Genomic DNA, 19481 nt, shown 5'->3' on the forward strand with positions numbered 1-19481 from the left:
GGTCATGGGTCAAAAGTAGTTCCTATGCAAATTAGCCAAGTCTTAATGAGGTCAGGTCTGCTGTCTTGTCCTTGGGTTTTATTGGCTGAAGATGTGCAGCATCTTGATTGGATGTTGAATTTAGTTGCATTTGGAAAGTGTGAAGTTTGTTCACTTGCTGTCTTTCTCCCAACCTGGCAAGGTGGATGGAAAGTCATGGGTGGTGGATTTTGACTTTGGTGAATTATAGGTTAGTTACACTTGGTTTTATATAAAAGGAATAAACTACAAAAATATGTTTAATTGTTGAAAGGTTAATTCAGTATTTATTGTAACTGAATTTATGCATTTGGTGGAGGTATATTTTGACCTATGGTTAGAAATTGTTGGTGTCAATAATTTCACTTACCATTGATTCAGATTAATGTTTGAGTCCAAACAGTTTGTACGTTTACTTTGCTGGTGAGAATTAGCATTTCCATGCTAATTAAAACATACATATTATAGGTTCTTGGTGTTTTGTTGGTGCCTCACAACATGTGGCCATTTTGAAGCAAGTTGTCCCATAGATGGTAAGACACGTTGAAGTTTCACTGTTTTGAAGATGCCCAATGTGTTCCATAAATCATAAGGATCTTAATATGAAACTGAACCATTAATTTTGTGATGTCAATTTGTTTTGAGTTATTTTTGTATGTTCAGTGGTAGAGCTGTGATTGTTAATTATCTGAACAATGTGCAATGAAATGAATGAATGTGATAAAATAGGTGTTGTGATGGAATGTTATATATTCATATACATTGTTTCAGACTTGTATTATTATATACAAACTACAGTAATAAAAAAGGAACTTGCAGCCTCAACGGAGTTGTGTCGTTGTTATAAGAGCCATCCCCGTTACATATATATCACCTATCCAAGATCTGAGTGTGTACCTCTTATATCAAATTTAAGCTTCAGAGTTCCAAAGGATATAAACCTATGTTCATCACACAAATTCTTGATTGTCTCATACAGTGATTTGAGTTTTTGAAATGAGTATGCAGCCATAAAGATTGGGATAAAATTTCATTGATGTTCTCTGCTTCTCTAGTATTTGTGATACAATATAGTTTCCATGCCTTTAAAACATCTTTCCACACCATTGTGTCGATGTTGAAGAGACATATGTAAATGACCGCCACCGTGGTGTAGTGGTTAGAGCGTCCGCCTGGAGAGCGGAAGGTCGCGGGTTCGATCCCCGACCACGGCATACAAAAAGACGTTAAAATATGGTATTTGTTGGTCCCTCCCTGCCTGGCGCTCGGCCAGGGTACAATGTATGTAATGGGTACAACAAGGACTGGTCAGCTCGGAGTCAGTATAATGTGTCTGAGTGGGGTATTCATGCTTCACTTCGGCTTGGCATCTCAGTGAGCTAGCACTATAAAACCAGCTTCAGACTGGGCTAGTACAAGCAGCCGCACATACACATACACACGCATGCACGTCGTCATATGAGCGAAATATTCTCCGGCGCGACGTTAAACCCAATTTCACCTCACCTCACATATGTAAATGCCTCAAATTATTCGAGATTCCACAGCCGTAAAATTTTAAATGAATATGGAACACGCAAGGACCCAAATGAGAAAAATCAAAGTTAATCTCAAAGGTGTAATATCTCAAAATCTCTGTCATGTCAAACATTGGTTGGAATGCCAAAGAGACATTACTTAGACAACTTGGCTGGTAAAAATACAAAGATGCATACATACCTTTTCAGCAACACGTATGGAACTGTCTTGTGGTAGTTTCTAGTACCATTTATAGAGACCTGTCCCTCATGACGTGGCGTCTCAACAGACCATACAGCCGCTTTAAGATCTTCAACTTGTCTTGGCAATATGTGCTATTGAGTAAATGACATTTCTACATTCAAGTTTTCATGTTCCTTGGCATAATCAATAATAAAATATTCCCGTGTTGTTACGAGGACTCAGTATTTCCAGAAACAGGTGTGTTAAAAATATTGCGAATTTAAAAAATATGTTTGATTTGTTTTGGTTAATAGTCAGAAAACAATCAAATGGTTGTTTGGTTTCAATAATAGCACATTCGAGAATGGAATCGATAGAAATACGACGAAATACACCAGCAAGGTGCTCTGTCTGAAGGTGACGAAGATAAATGTACTGTATATACGTTAGACAAGTAAACACAGAGTCCGGTGTTCCGAAAACATAAATCACCCGGAATATGACGTCCTCACAACCACTTTTATTAAACATTAAATTTCGTGCTGCGTTTTTGTGTATTGCGTACAACTTCACAGGTTGCGAGGTATTGACATTTCGACCGTTTAATATCACATATTCCGTTGAACACCTTCTTGGCCATGTCGTCCAAACCAAGACGCCATCTTGCTTGTGGTGTGCTATGTCGTAAGTGTTGTTCGCATATTCCCGTTCCTGTGTATGTCGTCCCAACAATTAGTTCTAGCTAGATGTGTAATGCAATATATTTCCTCTATTCAGTTCGCATACTCCTACATATTCCGTAGAACGCCTTCTTCCACATGGCGTGTCAATCACCACGTCCAGTTTTGTGAACTCTGCACATATATATTAAGTGTAGCTTCACATGTGCATGTGTTGCTTGATGATTTTGTCACACCTATTGGTAGTCACGTGTTACGATATTCTGTATCTTCTAGCTCGATATCTAGGTGTCCATGCTTTGCCCCTTGCACATTGTATTTCTTGATGTGTTGTCAGACATCAAGATGTCCATCTTTATGATTGTCTGTTTCGTGTGTTGAACCTTGACTACGTTGAATATTGATAATGTTTGTTTTACAATGTAATGTCCCAGTTCTTGAACTTGGATTATCCTGCAAACTTGGACTGAGCTTAATGCAAAGGAACCACAAAACAAGAGTTGGTTGACAAGCACGTCAGTGGAATTGTGACGTCAAGGTTGTTAAACTTCTAACTATTCTGCAAAATTAGATATCCCTTGATAATGGCACAGGAATATCTGTAACTAGTTCAGTTTGTAATGCAGTATACTATACCTTGATTAGCAGATTGACATGATAAAAAATGGTTCTTCAAGTCAGAGAAACCTCTTACATTATGATGCTTTATCATAACTTTATGTTAAAGCAAAACGTATTTGGAGATTGTATTTTGTTGTAAAAGCTTACCATAGGTTAACTCCCAAATCTCAAATTGCAGGTTAAGGCAAAATCAGAGAACATGAATGTGGCACCGGTTTAAGAAGTTCTGTTCAGAAACATACCGTTGAAGCTAATGTGAGACACAACCATATTAGACTTCAGTAAGGATTAGTGCTTTATGTAACCAATAACGGGGACTAATGCTTCATGTAACACACATTGGAGATTAATGCTTCATGTAACCCATAAGGGGGATTAATGCTTCATGTAACACAAGGTAGAGATTAATACTTTACGTAACCAATAAGGGGATTAATGCTTCATGTAACACACATTGGAAACTATTGCTTCATGTAACCCACACTACGGATTAATACTTCATGTAACACACAGTAGAGATTAAGACTTTATGCCACCCACACTACGGATTAATACTTCATGTAACACACAGTAGACATTATAGCATTATGTAACCCATAAGGGAGGGGGATTAATGCTTTATGTATAACACAGTAGAGATTAAAGCTTTATGTAGCCCGCACTAAGGATTAAATGCTTTATGCATCCCGTAAGGGGGATTAAAGCTTCATGTAACACAACTTCAAAAGGTTTGCTATCCAAAATATTTAACTTGACTCGTTAAATAGAAAGAAAACGTTGATGTTTCAACGATGATATGGTCATTTGATGGTCAAGTCCTCACTGACTAATTATGGACATACTGGTCTGATGTTTTTCTAATGGCTGAAGAACTACAGTACTCCCACTGTGTGAACATACACGGTAACTAAATATGACTGAAGAGTAACCCACAACAGGGATGAATGTTTCAGACAACAAATATTAAGACTTAGTGCTTTATGTAACTAAAATTAAGACTTAGTGCTACATGTGACTAACATTAAGACTTAGTGCTACATGTAACTAACATTAAGACTTAGTGCTACATGTAACTAACATTAAGACTTAGTGCTACATGTAGCTAACATTAAGACTAAGTGCTACATGTAACTAACATTAAGGCTTAGTGCTACATGTAACCAACATTAAGACTAAGTGCTACATGTAACCAACATTAAGACTTAGTGCTACATGTAATTAACATTAAGACTTAGTGCTACATGTAACCAACATTAGGGCTAAGTGCTACATGTAACTAACATTAAGGCTTAGTGCTACATGTAACCAACATTAAGACTAAGTGCTACATGTAACCAACATTAAGACTTAGTGCTACATGTAATTAACATTAAGACTTAGAGCTACATGTAACTAACATTAAGACTTAGTGCTACTTGTAGCTAACATTAAGACTAAGTGCTACATGTGACTAACATTAAGACTTAGTGCTACATGTAACCAACATTAGGGCTAAGTGCTACATGTAACTAACATTAAGGCTTAGTGCTACATGTAACCAACATTAAGACTTAGTGCTACATGTAACCAACATTAAGACTTAGTGCTACATGTAACCAACATTAAGACTTAGTGCTACATGTAACCAACATTAAGACTTAGTGCTACATGTAACTAACATTAAGACTTAGTGCTACATTTAGCTAACATTAAGACTAAGTGCTACATGTGACTAACATTAAGACTAAGTGCTACATGTACCTAACATTAAGACTTAGTGCTACATGTAACCAACATTAGGGCTAAGTGCTACATGTAACTAACATTAAGACTTAGTGCTACATGTAACCAGCATTAAGACTTAGTGCTACATGTAACCAACATTAAGACTTAGTGCTACATGTAATTAACATTAAGACTTAGTGCTACATGTAGCTAACATTAAGACTAAGTGCTACATGTAGCTAACATTAAGACTGTGCTACATGTGACTAACATTAAGACTTAGTGCTACATGTAGCTAACATTAAGACTAAGTGCTACATCTGACTAACATTAAGACTAAGTGCTACATGTGACTAACATTAAGACTAAGTGCTACATGTAATTAACATTAAGACTTAGTGCTACATGTGACTAACATTAAGACTAAGTGCTACATGTAACTAACATTAAGACTTAGTGCTACATGTGACTAACATTAAGACTTAGTGCTACATGTGACTAACATTAAGACTAAGTGCTACATGTAACTAACATTAAGACTTAGTGCTACATCTGACTAACATTACGACTTAGTGCTACATGTGACTAACATTAAGACTAAGTGCTACATGTAATTAACATTAAGACTTAGTGCTACATGTGACTAACATTAAGACTAAGTGCTACATGTAACTAACATTAAGACTTAGTGCTACATGTAATTAACATTAAGACTTAGTGCTACATGTAATCAACATTAAGACTTAGTGCTACATGTAATTAACATTAAGACTAAGTGCTACATGTAACTAACATTAAGGCTTAGTGCTACATGTAACTAACATTAAGACTTAGTGCTACATGTAACTAACATTAAGACTTAGTGCTACATGTGACTAACATTAGGGCTAAATGCTACATGTAATTAACATTAAGACTAAGTGCTACATGTGACTAACATTAAGACTTAGTGCTACATGTAGCTAACATTAAGACTTAGTGCTACATGTAATTAACATTAAGACTTAGTGCTACATGTGACTAACATTAGGGCTAAATGCTACATGTAATTAACATTAAGACTAAGTGCTACATGTAACTAACATTAAGACTTAGTGCTACATGTAGCTAACATTAAGACTAAGTGCTACATGTAATTAACATTAAGACTTAGTGCTACATGTGACTAACATTAAGGCTTAGTGCTACATGTAACCAACATTAAGACTTAGTGCTACATGTAACTAACATTAAGACTTAGTGCTACATGTAACCAACATTAAGGCTTAGTGCTACATGTAACTAACATTAAGACTTAGTGCTACATGTGACTAACATTAGGGCTAAGTGCTACATGTAGCTAACATTAAGACTTAGTGCTACATGTGACTATTTCCAGTAACCCAGTAAGTTGAATATGAAACTGGGCTTTTCATTCGGTATCTAGTACATTTCCGGGGTTTAACGAGGTTAAACAAATATAAGGTCATACGTCACGTCAGCTGATCAGGCACTCATTGAGTTTATACATCTAGACAGCTCTTTATTTCGTTCTCATACATCTAGACAGTAGGTGTATATATTGTCATTGAGTTCATACATCTAGATAGCTCTTTATATCGTCATTGAGTTCATACATCTAGACAGTAATTGGTGTTTATGTTGTCATTGAGTTCAGACATCTAGAAAGCTAATCATATCGTCATTGAGTTCATACATCTTGACAGTAATTGGTGTTTATATTGTCATTGAGTTCAGACATCTAGAAAGCTCTTTATATCGTCATTGAGTTCATACATCTAGACAGTAATTTGTGTTTATGTTGTCATTGAGTTCAGACATCTAGAAAGCTAATCATATCGTTATTGAGTTGATACATCTTGACAGCTCTTTATATCGTCATTGAGTTCATACATCTTGACAGTTCTTTATATCGTCATTGAGTTCATACATCTACACAGCTCTTTATATCGCCATTGAGTTCATTCATCTTGACAGCTCTTTATATCGCCATTGAGTTCATACATCTAGACAGTAATTGGTGTTTATGTTGTCATTGAGTTCAGACATCTAGAAAGCTAATCATATCGTTATTGAGTTCATACATCTAGACAGCTCTTTATATCGTCATTGAGTTCATACATCTAGACAGCTCTTTATATCGTCATTGAGTTCATACATCTAGACAGCTCTTTATATCGTCATTGAGTTCATACATCTAGACAGCTCTTTATATCGTCATTGAGTTCATACATCTAGACAGCTCTTTATATCGTCATTGAGTTCATACATCTAGACAGCTCTTTATATCGTCATTGAGTTCATACATCTTGACAGCTCTTTATATCGTTATTGAGTTCATACATCTAGACAGCTCTTTATACCGTCATTCAGTTCAGACATCTAGATAGCTCTTTATATCGTTATTGAGTTCATACATCTAGACAGCTCTTTATATCGTCATTGAGTTCATACATCTAGACAGCTCTTTATATCGTCATTGAGTTCATACATCTAGACAGCTCTTTATATCGTCATTGAGTTCATACATCTTGACAGCTCTTTATATCGTTATTGAGTTCATACATCTAGACAGCTCTTTATATCGTCATTCAGTTCAGACATCTAGATAGCTCTTTATATCGTTATTGAGTTCATACATCTAGACAGCTCTTTATATCGTTATTAAGATCATAAATCTAGACAACAGTTTATATCGTCATTGAGTTCATACATCTAGACAGCTCTTTATATCGTTATTAAGATCATAAATCTAGACAACAGTTTATATCGTCATTGAGTTCAGACATCTAGACAGCTGTCCATTTCGTCATTGAGTTCATACATCTAGACAGCTGGTCACATCGTCATTGAGTTCAGACATCTAGACAGCTGTTTATATCGTCATTGAGTTCATAAATCTAGACAGCTGGTCATATCGTCATTGAGTTCATAAATCTAGACAGCTGGTCATATCGTCATTGAGTTCATACATCCAAACAGCTGTTTATGTCGTTATTAAGTTCATACATCTAGACAACTGATCATGTCTTCATTGAGTTCATACATCTAGACAGCTGTTTATATCGTTATTGGGCTCATACATCTAGACAGCTGTTTATATCGTTATTGAGTTCATACAACTAGACAGCTGATCATATCGTCATTGAGTTCATACATCTAGACAACTGATCATATCGTTATTGAGCTCATACATCTAGACAGCTGTTTATATCGCCATAGAGTTCATACATCTAGAGAGCTTTTCATATTGTTATGTAGTTCAACCATCGTGATATCCAAGCACATCGACAAATTATAGTGCAAGTTAGAGTTAGAGACAGAGATATGTGAACAAAGCTAACGATTTAACCCACTCATCCACCGAGGCATCCACAAAATCAAGTTTAGATCACGGACAATATGTACTTCTCTGAGAAATAGGACTTATCTCAATTAAGAACAAAAACCTTTACTTCACTAAGGCATACATAGAGGAAATTGTATGAGTGCCCGTGTCATACTATGTTTACGACACGAGTGCCTAAATATTGGTATTTCCCGAGCAGGAGCGAGGGATATACCGATATTTAGGCACGGAAATAAACAGAACATTATATTCGTGCATGGGCTCGAATATAATATCCTCTATATACAACATGTGTTACAACATCTCACTAATTACAACGTGAAACCATAGCTTCAACTCACTGTCACGAATTACTTCCCTATATTCAATTTGTGTTTTAAGCAAACCAGTTCACAGGTCACACAGTGTCGCTATTACGGAAAAGGAAAGTTGTGTTTTTTCAATTTTCACGTTATATCTTTTAGTCTATACGCAAGCAACAAGCCACCAGTTGGGATATGTGCTTTAATGTGAGTACCGTATGTGCTCTATTCTTGCTTTAATGTCGACATTGGTTGATATAAGTGGATAACAACAATTATTTTGACCCTTTGAGTATGTTTAGAGAGATACAAATCAGCGAAATTTCCTGTTGGTTCCTACAGGGCGTAACACTAATGAATATCTTGACAAATATTCATGAGAATAGTGAGTGATTTTAGTTTTCGCCGCTTTTAGCAATATTTCATAATATCACGGCGGGGGGACTTCAGAAATGGGCTTCACCCATTGTACCCATGTGGGGAATCGATCCCGGATCTAAGGAGTGACGGGCGAACGCTTTAACCTCGGGACTACTCAACCGAGTATTACAGAAAAGGGTAAGAAGGTTACACATCGAGACGGGTTCTTTTGTTCAATAGGTTAGCATTACAACGTTCAAACAGCATGAGGACATACATATATATATTTGTGATGGTGATAAGCATTTATGTTGGTAGATGCCAGCTGTGAGAGACAGAGGATTGATCTTCATCACCGCAGTAGCATGTTTGTTTATCTGCATCCTGTTCCATGCACAAGGTAGGTAACTCTTACAATTTATTGTGTACCGCTACGTTTTAACACTGTGTGATTGGGACGTTTGTTAGATGGCAACTACTTTTAAACAAGCATTTACCCAGTGATCTAATCGTATCATTTTCACACGCAGGTTTGCTTTTCATCCCAGTGGTATTTTCAGATAACCGAGACAGGATATCTTGTGGTTATGTAAGGAAAACGTGCAAGGATAACCGAACAGATTAAATATTTATCTCAACACATCGTGTGAAGACATCCGGCACTTCCGGTTTCATCTGTTTCTGTCTTCATCCCAGTCTTACTTATCAAATAGTTGAATATTAGTTAAAATATTATATACTATAGTATTTATTTATAATATATTTAACTATAGTCCGTTTTCTCCAAATGACAAACATGAATTAACTCAAACTCGGGAATAGACTAGTTAATGTGAGTGTGGTACATGGTAATGGACCCGTGAAGATCCGGGTTAGAATTGATCTTCAGTAACCCATGCTTGTTGTAAGAGGCGACTAACGGATCGGGTGGTCAGGACTCGCTGACTTGGTTGACACATGTCATCGTATCCCAAATGAGTAGATCGATGCTCATGGTGTTGATCACTGGATTGTCTGGTCCAGACACGATTATGTACAGACCGCCGCCGTATAACTGAGTTATTTCTGAGTGCGGCGTAAAACAACAAACCAGCCAACATGGCAATGAATAGCCTGTAGCCAACAATATCTGTTGTTTGTTATTTTTAACCATCATGGAAAAAGTTGTATAAGAAACTGTAATGTTGTCATGTGTACAACCTGACATGTCGTCATGTAACCAATTAAATTTAAAGAAAATACGTCTTGTATAAATTAAATATGTTTTTGCTTAGGTGTTCCTGAGCTGATATGTCCCCCTGGAATAATTGAGATTGGAACCTCAGCTGTACTCATCTGTTCTTCATCTACTGCCAATGCCACCCTTCAATTCACTGACCCTAATGGAACTCCGATTCAGTGTGACCCGAAAACATCATTTTGTCCCAAAATTCCGGGTTATAATGCTTCAGTACTGAACGAAACTCAGACGCAATTACAAGTAAACAAGGTCAAGCCAAGCCACGGAGGTAACTGGACATGCAAGGAACTTGGTCAACCCAATGACAACAAAGACGGATGCTCCATCACTGTCAGACGTAAGTAGTGCTTGAAACAAATTACAAATCCCTATCTGACATACTTATGTGTTTTTATACATATCCTACCACCACCACATCCTTTAAATGTGTACATAACCATCATTACACTTCTAACGTAGAGTCACGCTGAAGACCCGGGTTCGATTCCCCACATGGGTACAGTGTGTGAAGCCCATTTCTGGTGTCCCCGCCGTTATATTGATGGAATATTGCTAAAAGCGGCGTCAAACCATACTCACACACTCACTCTAACGTAGAGACCCGAGAAGATCCGGGTTTAGAATTGATCTTCAGTAACCCATGCTTGCCGTAAGAGGCGACTAAAGGGATCGGGTGGTCAGGCTTGCTGACTTGGTTGACACATGTCATCGTTTCCCAAATGAGTAGATCGATGCTCATGGTGTTGATCACTGGATTGTCTGGTCCAGACACGATTATGTACAGACCGCCGCCGCCATATAGCTGGAATAGCAGAGTGCGACGTAAAACTCCTTGTTATGATCCAATACCCGTGCTACAAACAGTTTCAAAATTAACATCGAGGTGCACGGTGAGATAAATACGTTGTTCACTGGTCCCTCAGGGCCCATGGGTTGATATACCCTCGATGTTTGTTTATGTTCCCTGAGCCCGAACATAAACAAACATAGAGGGTTCATCAACCCATGCCCCCCTCGAAACCAGCGAACAACTTATGATATGTTCCTCAGAAATATTATTCCCTTTACATCAAACGGAATTTATTTCTTCGGATATTCAAGACTATTCTTTTGCACTAACGTTCTATGTTTATGTCTGAATGAGCTCCGAAACAATGCCATATGCTGCCATACCCTTGTGTCTCTGCTACAAGTGTGTGGTGACATGAAGCTTTGTATTTCTTTTGGTGTCGATTATTTTCAACTGAATATGGTTTTTTTAGATATTAATTTACTTTTGTTGTAGAGAATCCATCGTGCAACATAAAAAGTGACAGAGACGCCACAACACTTCAGGTACACGAGACCATATCCCTCACAGTGGAAAGTTTTGGCTTTTACTGTTCTGCGGAAAACAATTTCACGCTCCAGACGGGGAGTGTCAGAGAATTCCTGGATACAAGAACACATATGCACACGACAAATGCAACCAATGGAAACGCAAAGGTTCCAATAGAACTGATCATAACGGAATCGCATTTTGGTGAAGTTAGGCTGATATTTCTTTGTCATAATGAAGAAATAAACATGACATGTCGTGGTACTGAACGCTTTAAAGGTGAGTAGTTAAACTATAATTATTTTAAATCAGATACGCTTCTTCGAGAGATATTTTCCAGCTTCCTCATATATTTTCATGACCTAAAAGGAAATTTCCGGCATATAACCACACATCACTGAACGAAATATCCTGGAATGAGATTTCTTGCCTTTAGAAACCTATTTTGTTGCTAAGAAGATATTCCAACATTTCTAACTTGTCATCCACCTGACGTGACCGTGAACAGAATGGAGACTATAAAGTATTACAACGAGCCATACACCTATCACTTTATAGATCGCATCTTGCAATATGCATTTAACGATATTTGCATTTGATTTAAAAGGAGGAAAAGGTTTCCTAGTTCCAGTTGTCCTGGGAACTGTCAGCATCCTTATCATCATCAGCAGCATCCTGATCTGTATTGTGAAGAGAAACAGGAAGGCATTGCGTCCCTCCCTCGAGCACCATAACACCGCAGATGACGTGAGTGAAGGGGATTCGATCGAGTTATATGAGGATCCAAGTGTTTCATTGCGTGATGAGGCCCTCACTGGGGCGCTGAGAAATGTTGGTGAAGATGACGGAGCGTATTTAACGATACAGGTGCTTGGCCAACAAGTATAGATTGTTACCAAGCTGAACTGAAATCTGTGAAGTCTACGTGAGAGAAACACTAATTATTGAATTAAATATTGTAATAAAATGATCCAGCAACACCATGGGGTCCCACTCGCTGTAGTTTGATCAATAAAACTAATCTACATATGTCCGCAAACATTACTTCCCCATTGTGATTGTGATTATGACTTGTACACATTTCAGTGAGTTAGGCTTACCTCTGTGGATCTGTACATCTGCCACTCTATGTACAATGCTTACTATATAGTGGTCATATACATGGCTGCAGTCACTGTTTTTATATAAATAAATATATATGAATAAATTTGATAAATCAGTGCTTTTTCCGATTTTATTTCATTTCCTTGATAGGCGTGAAGGCGTTCAGAGACCTTAAAATGAAGGTCAAGCCAATGTCACTCTATGACAGTTGGTAGATTATGATGTGTTGGGACATCACAATGACTTAGCGAACGCCATAATGTGTATGGAAGGATCACTGGATATTACCATGGAGACAGTATACTTACATCTATTGTTACGCCTATCGTTGTACCTAACGGGATCGGGTGGTCAGGCTCGCTGGCTTGGTTGACACATGTCATCGGTTCCCATTTGCGCAGATCGATGCTCATGCTATTGATCACTGGATTGTCTGGTCCAGGCTCGATTATTTACAGACCGCCGCCATATAGCTGGAATATTGCTGAGTGCGGCGTAAAACTAACCTCACTCACTCACTATTGTTGTACCTTTCGTAGGGCGTGTGAGTGGACGTTGAGTCTTTAGGGGCGTCAACAGTGTGCTCACCGTTCACAAATCAGTAATGCTCACCTTCTGCAAAACCAACATCAACGTCTGACGTTTTCCCTCATTCATGATGTCTCAGACAATATTGGACCATCGATCACATTGGCTGAACTTGGTCAGGCGCTGCAGGAGGAGTGGGATATTTCACACACGCAAATCACTTTTTGGAAACTCAGAAGCGGTATCCCTCGTCGAGTGACACTGTTGGAATTGTTACGTTATTTCCTAGTATTTTATCTTAGGATCAAACCGTTTGGTACTTTGCACAACAGACACCAAAACGTCACCTTTGCAATTGTCAACTTTTCCCTATCGTTCTTCCAGATCTTTGAGGACCATTACATTCACTGTCACGCTTAACTAATGTTGTATTACTAGACTGTACATTGTTGGACATTTCCTAGCATCTTCTACCTTTTTGTAAGTGGGTCAGTTTAGTTTTACTCCGCACTCAGCAATAATCCAGCTATATGGCGGCGGTCTGTAAATACCAATGTATGGACCAGACAGTGTTGAACACCATGTCATCGATCTCCGATTGGATACGATGACATGTGTCAACCAAGTCAGTGAGCCTGACCTTCCTATCCTGTTATTCGCTTTTACGACAAGCATGGGTTGCTAAAGACTAATCCAGATCTTCAAGGGTCCATGTTGACTGAATGCTGGCTTGTATCTAGAAATGCGATGTAGCATTAAAAAGTCATTCATATTTATTTATGCACATTAACGTATATCAATAAATATACAAACATAGGTGTGAAGTCGAACACAAGTCTTATTTTCTTATTTAACATGCATACGGTTACATATATATCTCCTCATTCCTGTCCATTCATCATGGGGGGCGGGGGATTGGGGTAGCCCACTGGTTAAAACGTTCGCTCGTCACGCCGAAGGCCTGAGTTCGATTCCCCTCAAGGGTGCAATGTGTGAAGCTCATTTCTGGTGTCCCTCGCCGTGATATTGCTGGAATATTGCTAACAGCGGCGTAAAACTAAACCCACTCACTCATTTATCATGGCTTATCTTATTGCTCCTGCTATATTTAACAGTCTGACAAGGATTTAGAAACTGTCACGTTCGCCTTATCACACAAACATAGTAACTGCACACATTAGCACCAATCATGCACCACCTGAAACCAGCGGCAATTTGTTTAAAAATTCATCATAATTACCTAAGCTTACTTGAGTGCTCACTTAAAGCACGTGTTTCATGTAACATAACATAATGGGTCAGGTCACATATACAAGGCGCCAAACACAATGGGGTATCAATAACGCAAGTGGACACACGCACACCTACACACATGCAAACACACGCACACTTGTGTAAAAACGCATAAACAAGTATACATGTAAATACAATGCACTACACACACACACACACACACACACACACACACACACACACACACACACACACACACACATATATATATATATATATGAAAGGAGTGGGGCAGGACTGAAACTCCCAGGACTCAAGCTGCCAAACACTGTCACCCATCCAAGGACTCTCCACGCTCAACTTTGTTTAACTTCAACTGATTTGTGACCTCAGCTCTATGCACAGGGCCACACGCCAATATGCAATATTATTGTGAAAGGATCATCCCCGGGCTGTTATTGTGGACTCAATATTACTCTTAATTACGCTTACGAGTTTCACATGTAAAATAAGTGGATGAAGACACCTGTTAGTGTAAGAAGTTCACAGGAGGTGAGGTGAGGTGAAATTGGGTTTTTACGTCGTGCTTGAGAATATTTCGCTCATATGACGACGTGCATGCGTGTGTATGTGTATGTGCGGCTGCTTGTACTAGCCCAGACTGAAGCTAGCCCACTGAGATACCATGCCGCAGTGAAGCATGAATACCCCACTCAGACACATTATACTGACTCCGAGCCGACCAGTCCTTGTTGTACCCATTAATGCCGAGCGCCAGGCAGGGACCAACAAGTACCATATTTTAACGTCTTTTGGCCAGATTCTCCGTCCGCAAGTCCTTCACTTTGTTGACCGTCAACGGCAGCTCTTCCAACAGGACAACGCCAGGCCCCACACAGCACGTGCCACCGTCGACTACCTAGCCAATAACAACATCAATACTCTCCCCTGGCCCTCCAGATCCCCGGATCTAAACCCAATCGAACACCTTTGGGATCAGATCGATAGACGGGTACGTCGACGTCTTATTCCACCACAGAATCTTCAACAGTTGTTCCACATGCTGCAGGAGGAATGGAGAAGGATTCCACAACAAAACATCCAACGACTGATTCGATCTGTACCCAGGAGGTGTCGGGCAGTGGTAGCAGCTGGAGGTGGTCATACGAGGTACTGACTTCAACACCACCTGGTGGACAGCAGTAATGACTGTGATGACTGTCATTCTCATGAAATATGGACAAGATAGCAATGCATTGCTCCACAAAATTTCATTCATGTACTTTGTTTTCCGCTGATTTATACGTCCCTGAATAACACCATATTTTCATTGATATTTGGGTTTTGCGTTTCTTTTTTTGAAGAGTGTATAACATGTGTTACAACATCTCACTAATTACCAGTGAAACCATAGCTTCAACTCACTGTCACGAATTACTTCCCTATATTCAATTTGTGTCTTAAGAAAAGCAGTTCACAGGTTACACAGTGTCGCTATTACGGAAAAGGAAAGTTATGTTTTTTTTCAATTTTCATGCCCTACTGCGACGGGGCGCACCACTAACGAATATCCGGACAAATATTCATGAGAATAGTGAGTGATTTTAGTTTTCGCCGCTATTTAGCAATATTTCATAATATCACGGCGGGGGACTTCAGAAATGGGCTTCACCCATTGTACCCATGTGGGGAATCGAACCCGGATCTAAGGAGTGACGGGAGAACGCTTTAACCACGGGACGACTCAACCGAGTATTACAGAAAAGGGTAAGAAGGTTACACATCGAGAAGGGTTCTTTTGTTCCATAGGTTAGCATTACAACGTTCAAACAGCATGAGGACATACATATATATATTTGTGATGGTGATGAGCATTTATGTTGGTAGATGCCAGCTGTGAGAGACAGAGGATTGATCTTCATCACCGCAGTAGCATGTTTGTTTATCTGCATCCTGTTCCATGCACAAGGTAGGTAACTCTTACAATTTATTGTGTACCGCTACGTTTTAACACTGTGTGATTGGGACGTTTGTTAGATGGCAACAAGCATTTACCCAGTGATCTAATCGTATCATTTTCACACGCAGTTTTGCTTTTCATCCCAGTGGTATTTTTAGATAACCGAGACAGGATATCTCGTGGCTATGTAAGGAAAACGTGCAAGGATAACCGAACAGATTAAATATTTATCTCAACACATCGTGTGAAGACATCCGGCACTTCCGGTTTCATCTGTTTCTGTCTTCATCCCAGTCTTACTTATCAAATAGTTGAATATTAGTTAAAATATTATATACTATAGTACATGTATTTATTTATAATATATTTAACTATAGTCCGTTTGTCTCCAAATGACAAACATGAATTAACTCAAACTCGGGAATAGACTAGTTAATGTGAGTGTGGTACATGGTAATGGACCCGTGAAGATCCGGGTTAGAATTGATCTTCAGTAACCCATGCTTGTTGTAAGAGGCGACTAACGGATCTGGTGGTCAGGCTCGCTGACTTGGTTGACACATGTCATCGTATCCCAAATGAGTAGATCGATGCTCATGGTGTTGATCACAGGATTGTCTGGTCCAGACACGATTATGTACAGACCGCCGCCGTATAACTGAGTTATTTCTGAGTGCGGCGTAAAACAACAAACCAGCCAACATGGCAATGATTAGCCTGTAGCCAACAATATCTGTTGTTTCTTATTTTTAACCATCATTGAAAAAGTTGTATAAGAAACTGTAATGTTGTCATGTGTACAACCCTGACATGTCGTCATGTAACCAATTAAATCTAAAGAAAATACGTCTTGTATAAATTAAATATGGTTTTGCTTAGGTGTTCCTGAGCTGATATGTCCTGGAATAATTGAGATTGGAACCTCAGCTGTACTCATCTGTTCTTCATCTACTGCCAATGCCGCCCTTCAATTCACTGACCCTAATGGAACTTTGATTCAGTGTGACACGAAAATGTCATTTTGTCCCAAAATTCAGGGTTATAATGCTTCAGTACTGAACGAAACTCAGACGCAATTACAAGTAAACAAGGTCAAGCCAAGCCACGGAGGTAACTGGACATGCAAGGAACTTGGTCAACCTAATGACAACAAAGACGGATGTTCCATCACTGTCAGACGTAAGTAGTGCTTGAAACAAATTACAAATCCTATCTGACATACTTATGTGTTTTATACATATCCTACCACCACCACATCCTTTAAATGTGTACATAACCATCATTACACTTCTAACGTAGAGTCACGCTGAAGACCCGGGTTCGATTCCCTACATGGGTACAGTGTGTGAAGCCCATTTCTGGTGTCCCCGCCGTTATATTGATGGAATATTGCTTAAAGCGGCGTCAAAAACCATCACTCACTCACTCACTAACGTAGAGACCCGAGAAGATCCGGGTTTAGAATTGATCTTCAGTAACCCATGCTTGCCGTAAGAGGCGACTAAAGGGATCGGGTGGTCAGGCTCGCTTACTTGGTTGACACATGTCATCGTGTCCCATTTGCGCAGATCGATGTTCATGCTGTTGATCCCTGGATTGTCTTCAGACTCGATTATTTACAGACCGCCGCCATATAGCTGGAATAGCAGAGTGCTACGTAAAACTCCTTGTTATGATCAATACCCGTGCTACAAACAGTTTATAATTAACATCGAGGTGCACGGTGAGATAAATGCGTTGTTCACTGGTCCCCAGGGCCCATGGGTTGATGTACCCCTCGATGTTTGTTTATGTTCCTGAGCCCGAACATAAACAAACATAGAGAAGTTCATCAACGCATGCCCCCTCGAAACCAGCGAACAACTTATGATATGTTCCTCAGAAATATTATTCCCTTTACATCAAACGGAATTTATTTCTGAGGATATTCAAGACTATTCTTTTGCACTAACGTTCTATGTTTATGTCTGAATGAGCTCCGAAACAATGCCATATGCTGCCATACCCTTGTGTCTCTGCTACAAGTGTGTGGTGACATGAAGCTTTGTATTTCTTTTGGTGTCGATTATTTTCAACTGAATATGTTTTTTAGATATTAATTTACTTTTTTGTTGTAGAGAATCCATCGTGCAACATAACAAGTGACAGAGACGCCACAACACTTCAGGTACACGAGACCATATCCCTCACAGTGGAAATTTTGGCTTTTACTGTTCTGCGGAAAACAATTTCATGCTCCAGACGGGGAGTGTCAGAGAATTCCTGGATACAAGAACACATATGCACACGACATATGCAACCAATGGGAACGCAAAGGTTCCAATAGAACTGATCATAACGGAATCGCATTTTGGTGAAGTTAGGCTGATATTTCTTTGTCATAATGAAGAAATAAACATGAGATGTCGTGGTACTGAACGCTTTAAAGGTGAGTAGTTAAACTAGAATTATTTTAAATGAGATACGCTTCTTCGAAGGTTATTTTCCAGCTTCCTCATATATTTTCATGACCTAAAAGGAAATTTCCGGAATATAACCACACATCACTGAACGAAATATCCTGGAATGAGATTTCTTGCCTTTAGAAAGCTATTTTGTTGCTAAGAAGATATTCCAACATTTCTAACTTGTCATCCACCTGACGTGACCGTGAACAGAATGGAGACTATAAAGTATTACAACGAGCCATACACCTATCACTTTATAGATCGCATCTTGCAATATGCACTTAACGATATTTGCATTTGATTTAAAAGGAGGAAAAGGTTTCCTAGTTCCAGTTGTCCTGGGAAGTGTCGGCTTCCTTATCATCAGCAGCAGCATCCTGATCTGTATTGTGAAGAGAAACAGGAAGTCACTGCGTCCCTCCCTCGAGCACCATAACACCGCAGATGACGTGAGTGAAGGGGATTCGATCGAGTTATCTGAGGATCCAAGTGTTTCATTGCGTGATGAGGCCCTCAATGGGGCGCTGAGAGATGTTGGTGAAGATGACGGAGTGTATTCATTGGCTAAGTAGCCGACAACGATACAGGCGCTTGGCCAACAAGTACATTGTTTCCAAGCTGAACTGAAGTCTGTGAAGTCTGCGTGAGAGAAACACTAATTATTGAATTAAATATTGTTAATAAAATGATCCAGCCACACCATGGGGTCCCACTCGCTGTAGTTTGATCAATAAAACTAATCTACATTTGCCGGCAAACATTATTTCCCCAGACATCTGAAAGCACATGATCATGACCACGTAGTGAAAGTGAGACTGAGTGTCATTTTCTGGTGTCATTTACGGAAATAGACAGCATCCTTCAAGCTCAGTTGAAACCAAATGAGCATGTCATACTGAGGTCAAGAGAGATAAAG

The 19481-nt window shown here is 39.1% G+C and overlaps 2 protein-coding genes across 3 annotated transcripts; both read left to right on the forward strand.

The window, feature by feature from the left end:
- The first annotated feature begins 8551 nt into the window (after nt 1–8551).
- Nucleotides 8552–12522, forward strand: LOC124256819. Of its 2 annotated transcripts, none has more exons than XM_046690783.1 (5): nt 8552–8582; nt 9054–9135; nt 10010–10312; nt 11261–11572; nt 11901–12522. In XM_046690783.1, the coding sequence occupies exons 1-5, from the start codon at nt 8571–8573 to the stop codon at nt 12179–12181; spliced, it is 990 nt and encodes a 329-aa protein (XP_046546739.1). In that variant the 5' UTR covers nt 8552–8570; the 3' UTR covers nt 12182–12522. The 2 variants fall into 2 exon arrangements, with proteins under 2 accessions (XP_046546739.1, XP_046546740.1); XM_046690784.1 differs by lacking the exon at nt 8552–8582 and adding an exon at nt 8854–8933.
- A 3140-nt stretch (nt 12523–15662) lies between these two features.
- On the forward strand, nt 15663–19137 carry LOC124256828. The gene is made up of 4 exons (XM_046690796.1): nt 15663–15752; nt 16046–16127; nt 16998–17297; nt 18875–19137. The coding sequence occupies exons 1-4, from the start codon at nt 15744–15746 to the stop codon at nt 19135–19137; spliced, it is 654 nt and encodes a 217-aa protein (XP_046546752.1). The 5' UTR covers nt 15663–15743.
- Nucleotides 19138–19481: the final 344 nt, after the last annotated feature.

This window comes from Haliotis rubra, unplaced genomic scaffold (genome assembly GCF_003918875.1).
Source record: "Haliotis rubra isolate DU_JTF1 unplaced genomic scaffold, ASM391887v1 Scf64, whole genome shotgun sequence".
Lineage (NCBI taxonomy): Eukaryota > Metazoa > Mollusca > Gastropoda > Lepetellida > Haliotidae > Haliotis > Haliotis rubra.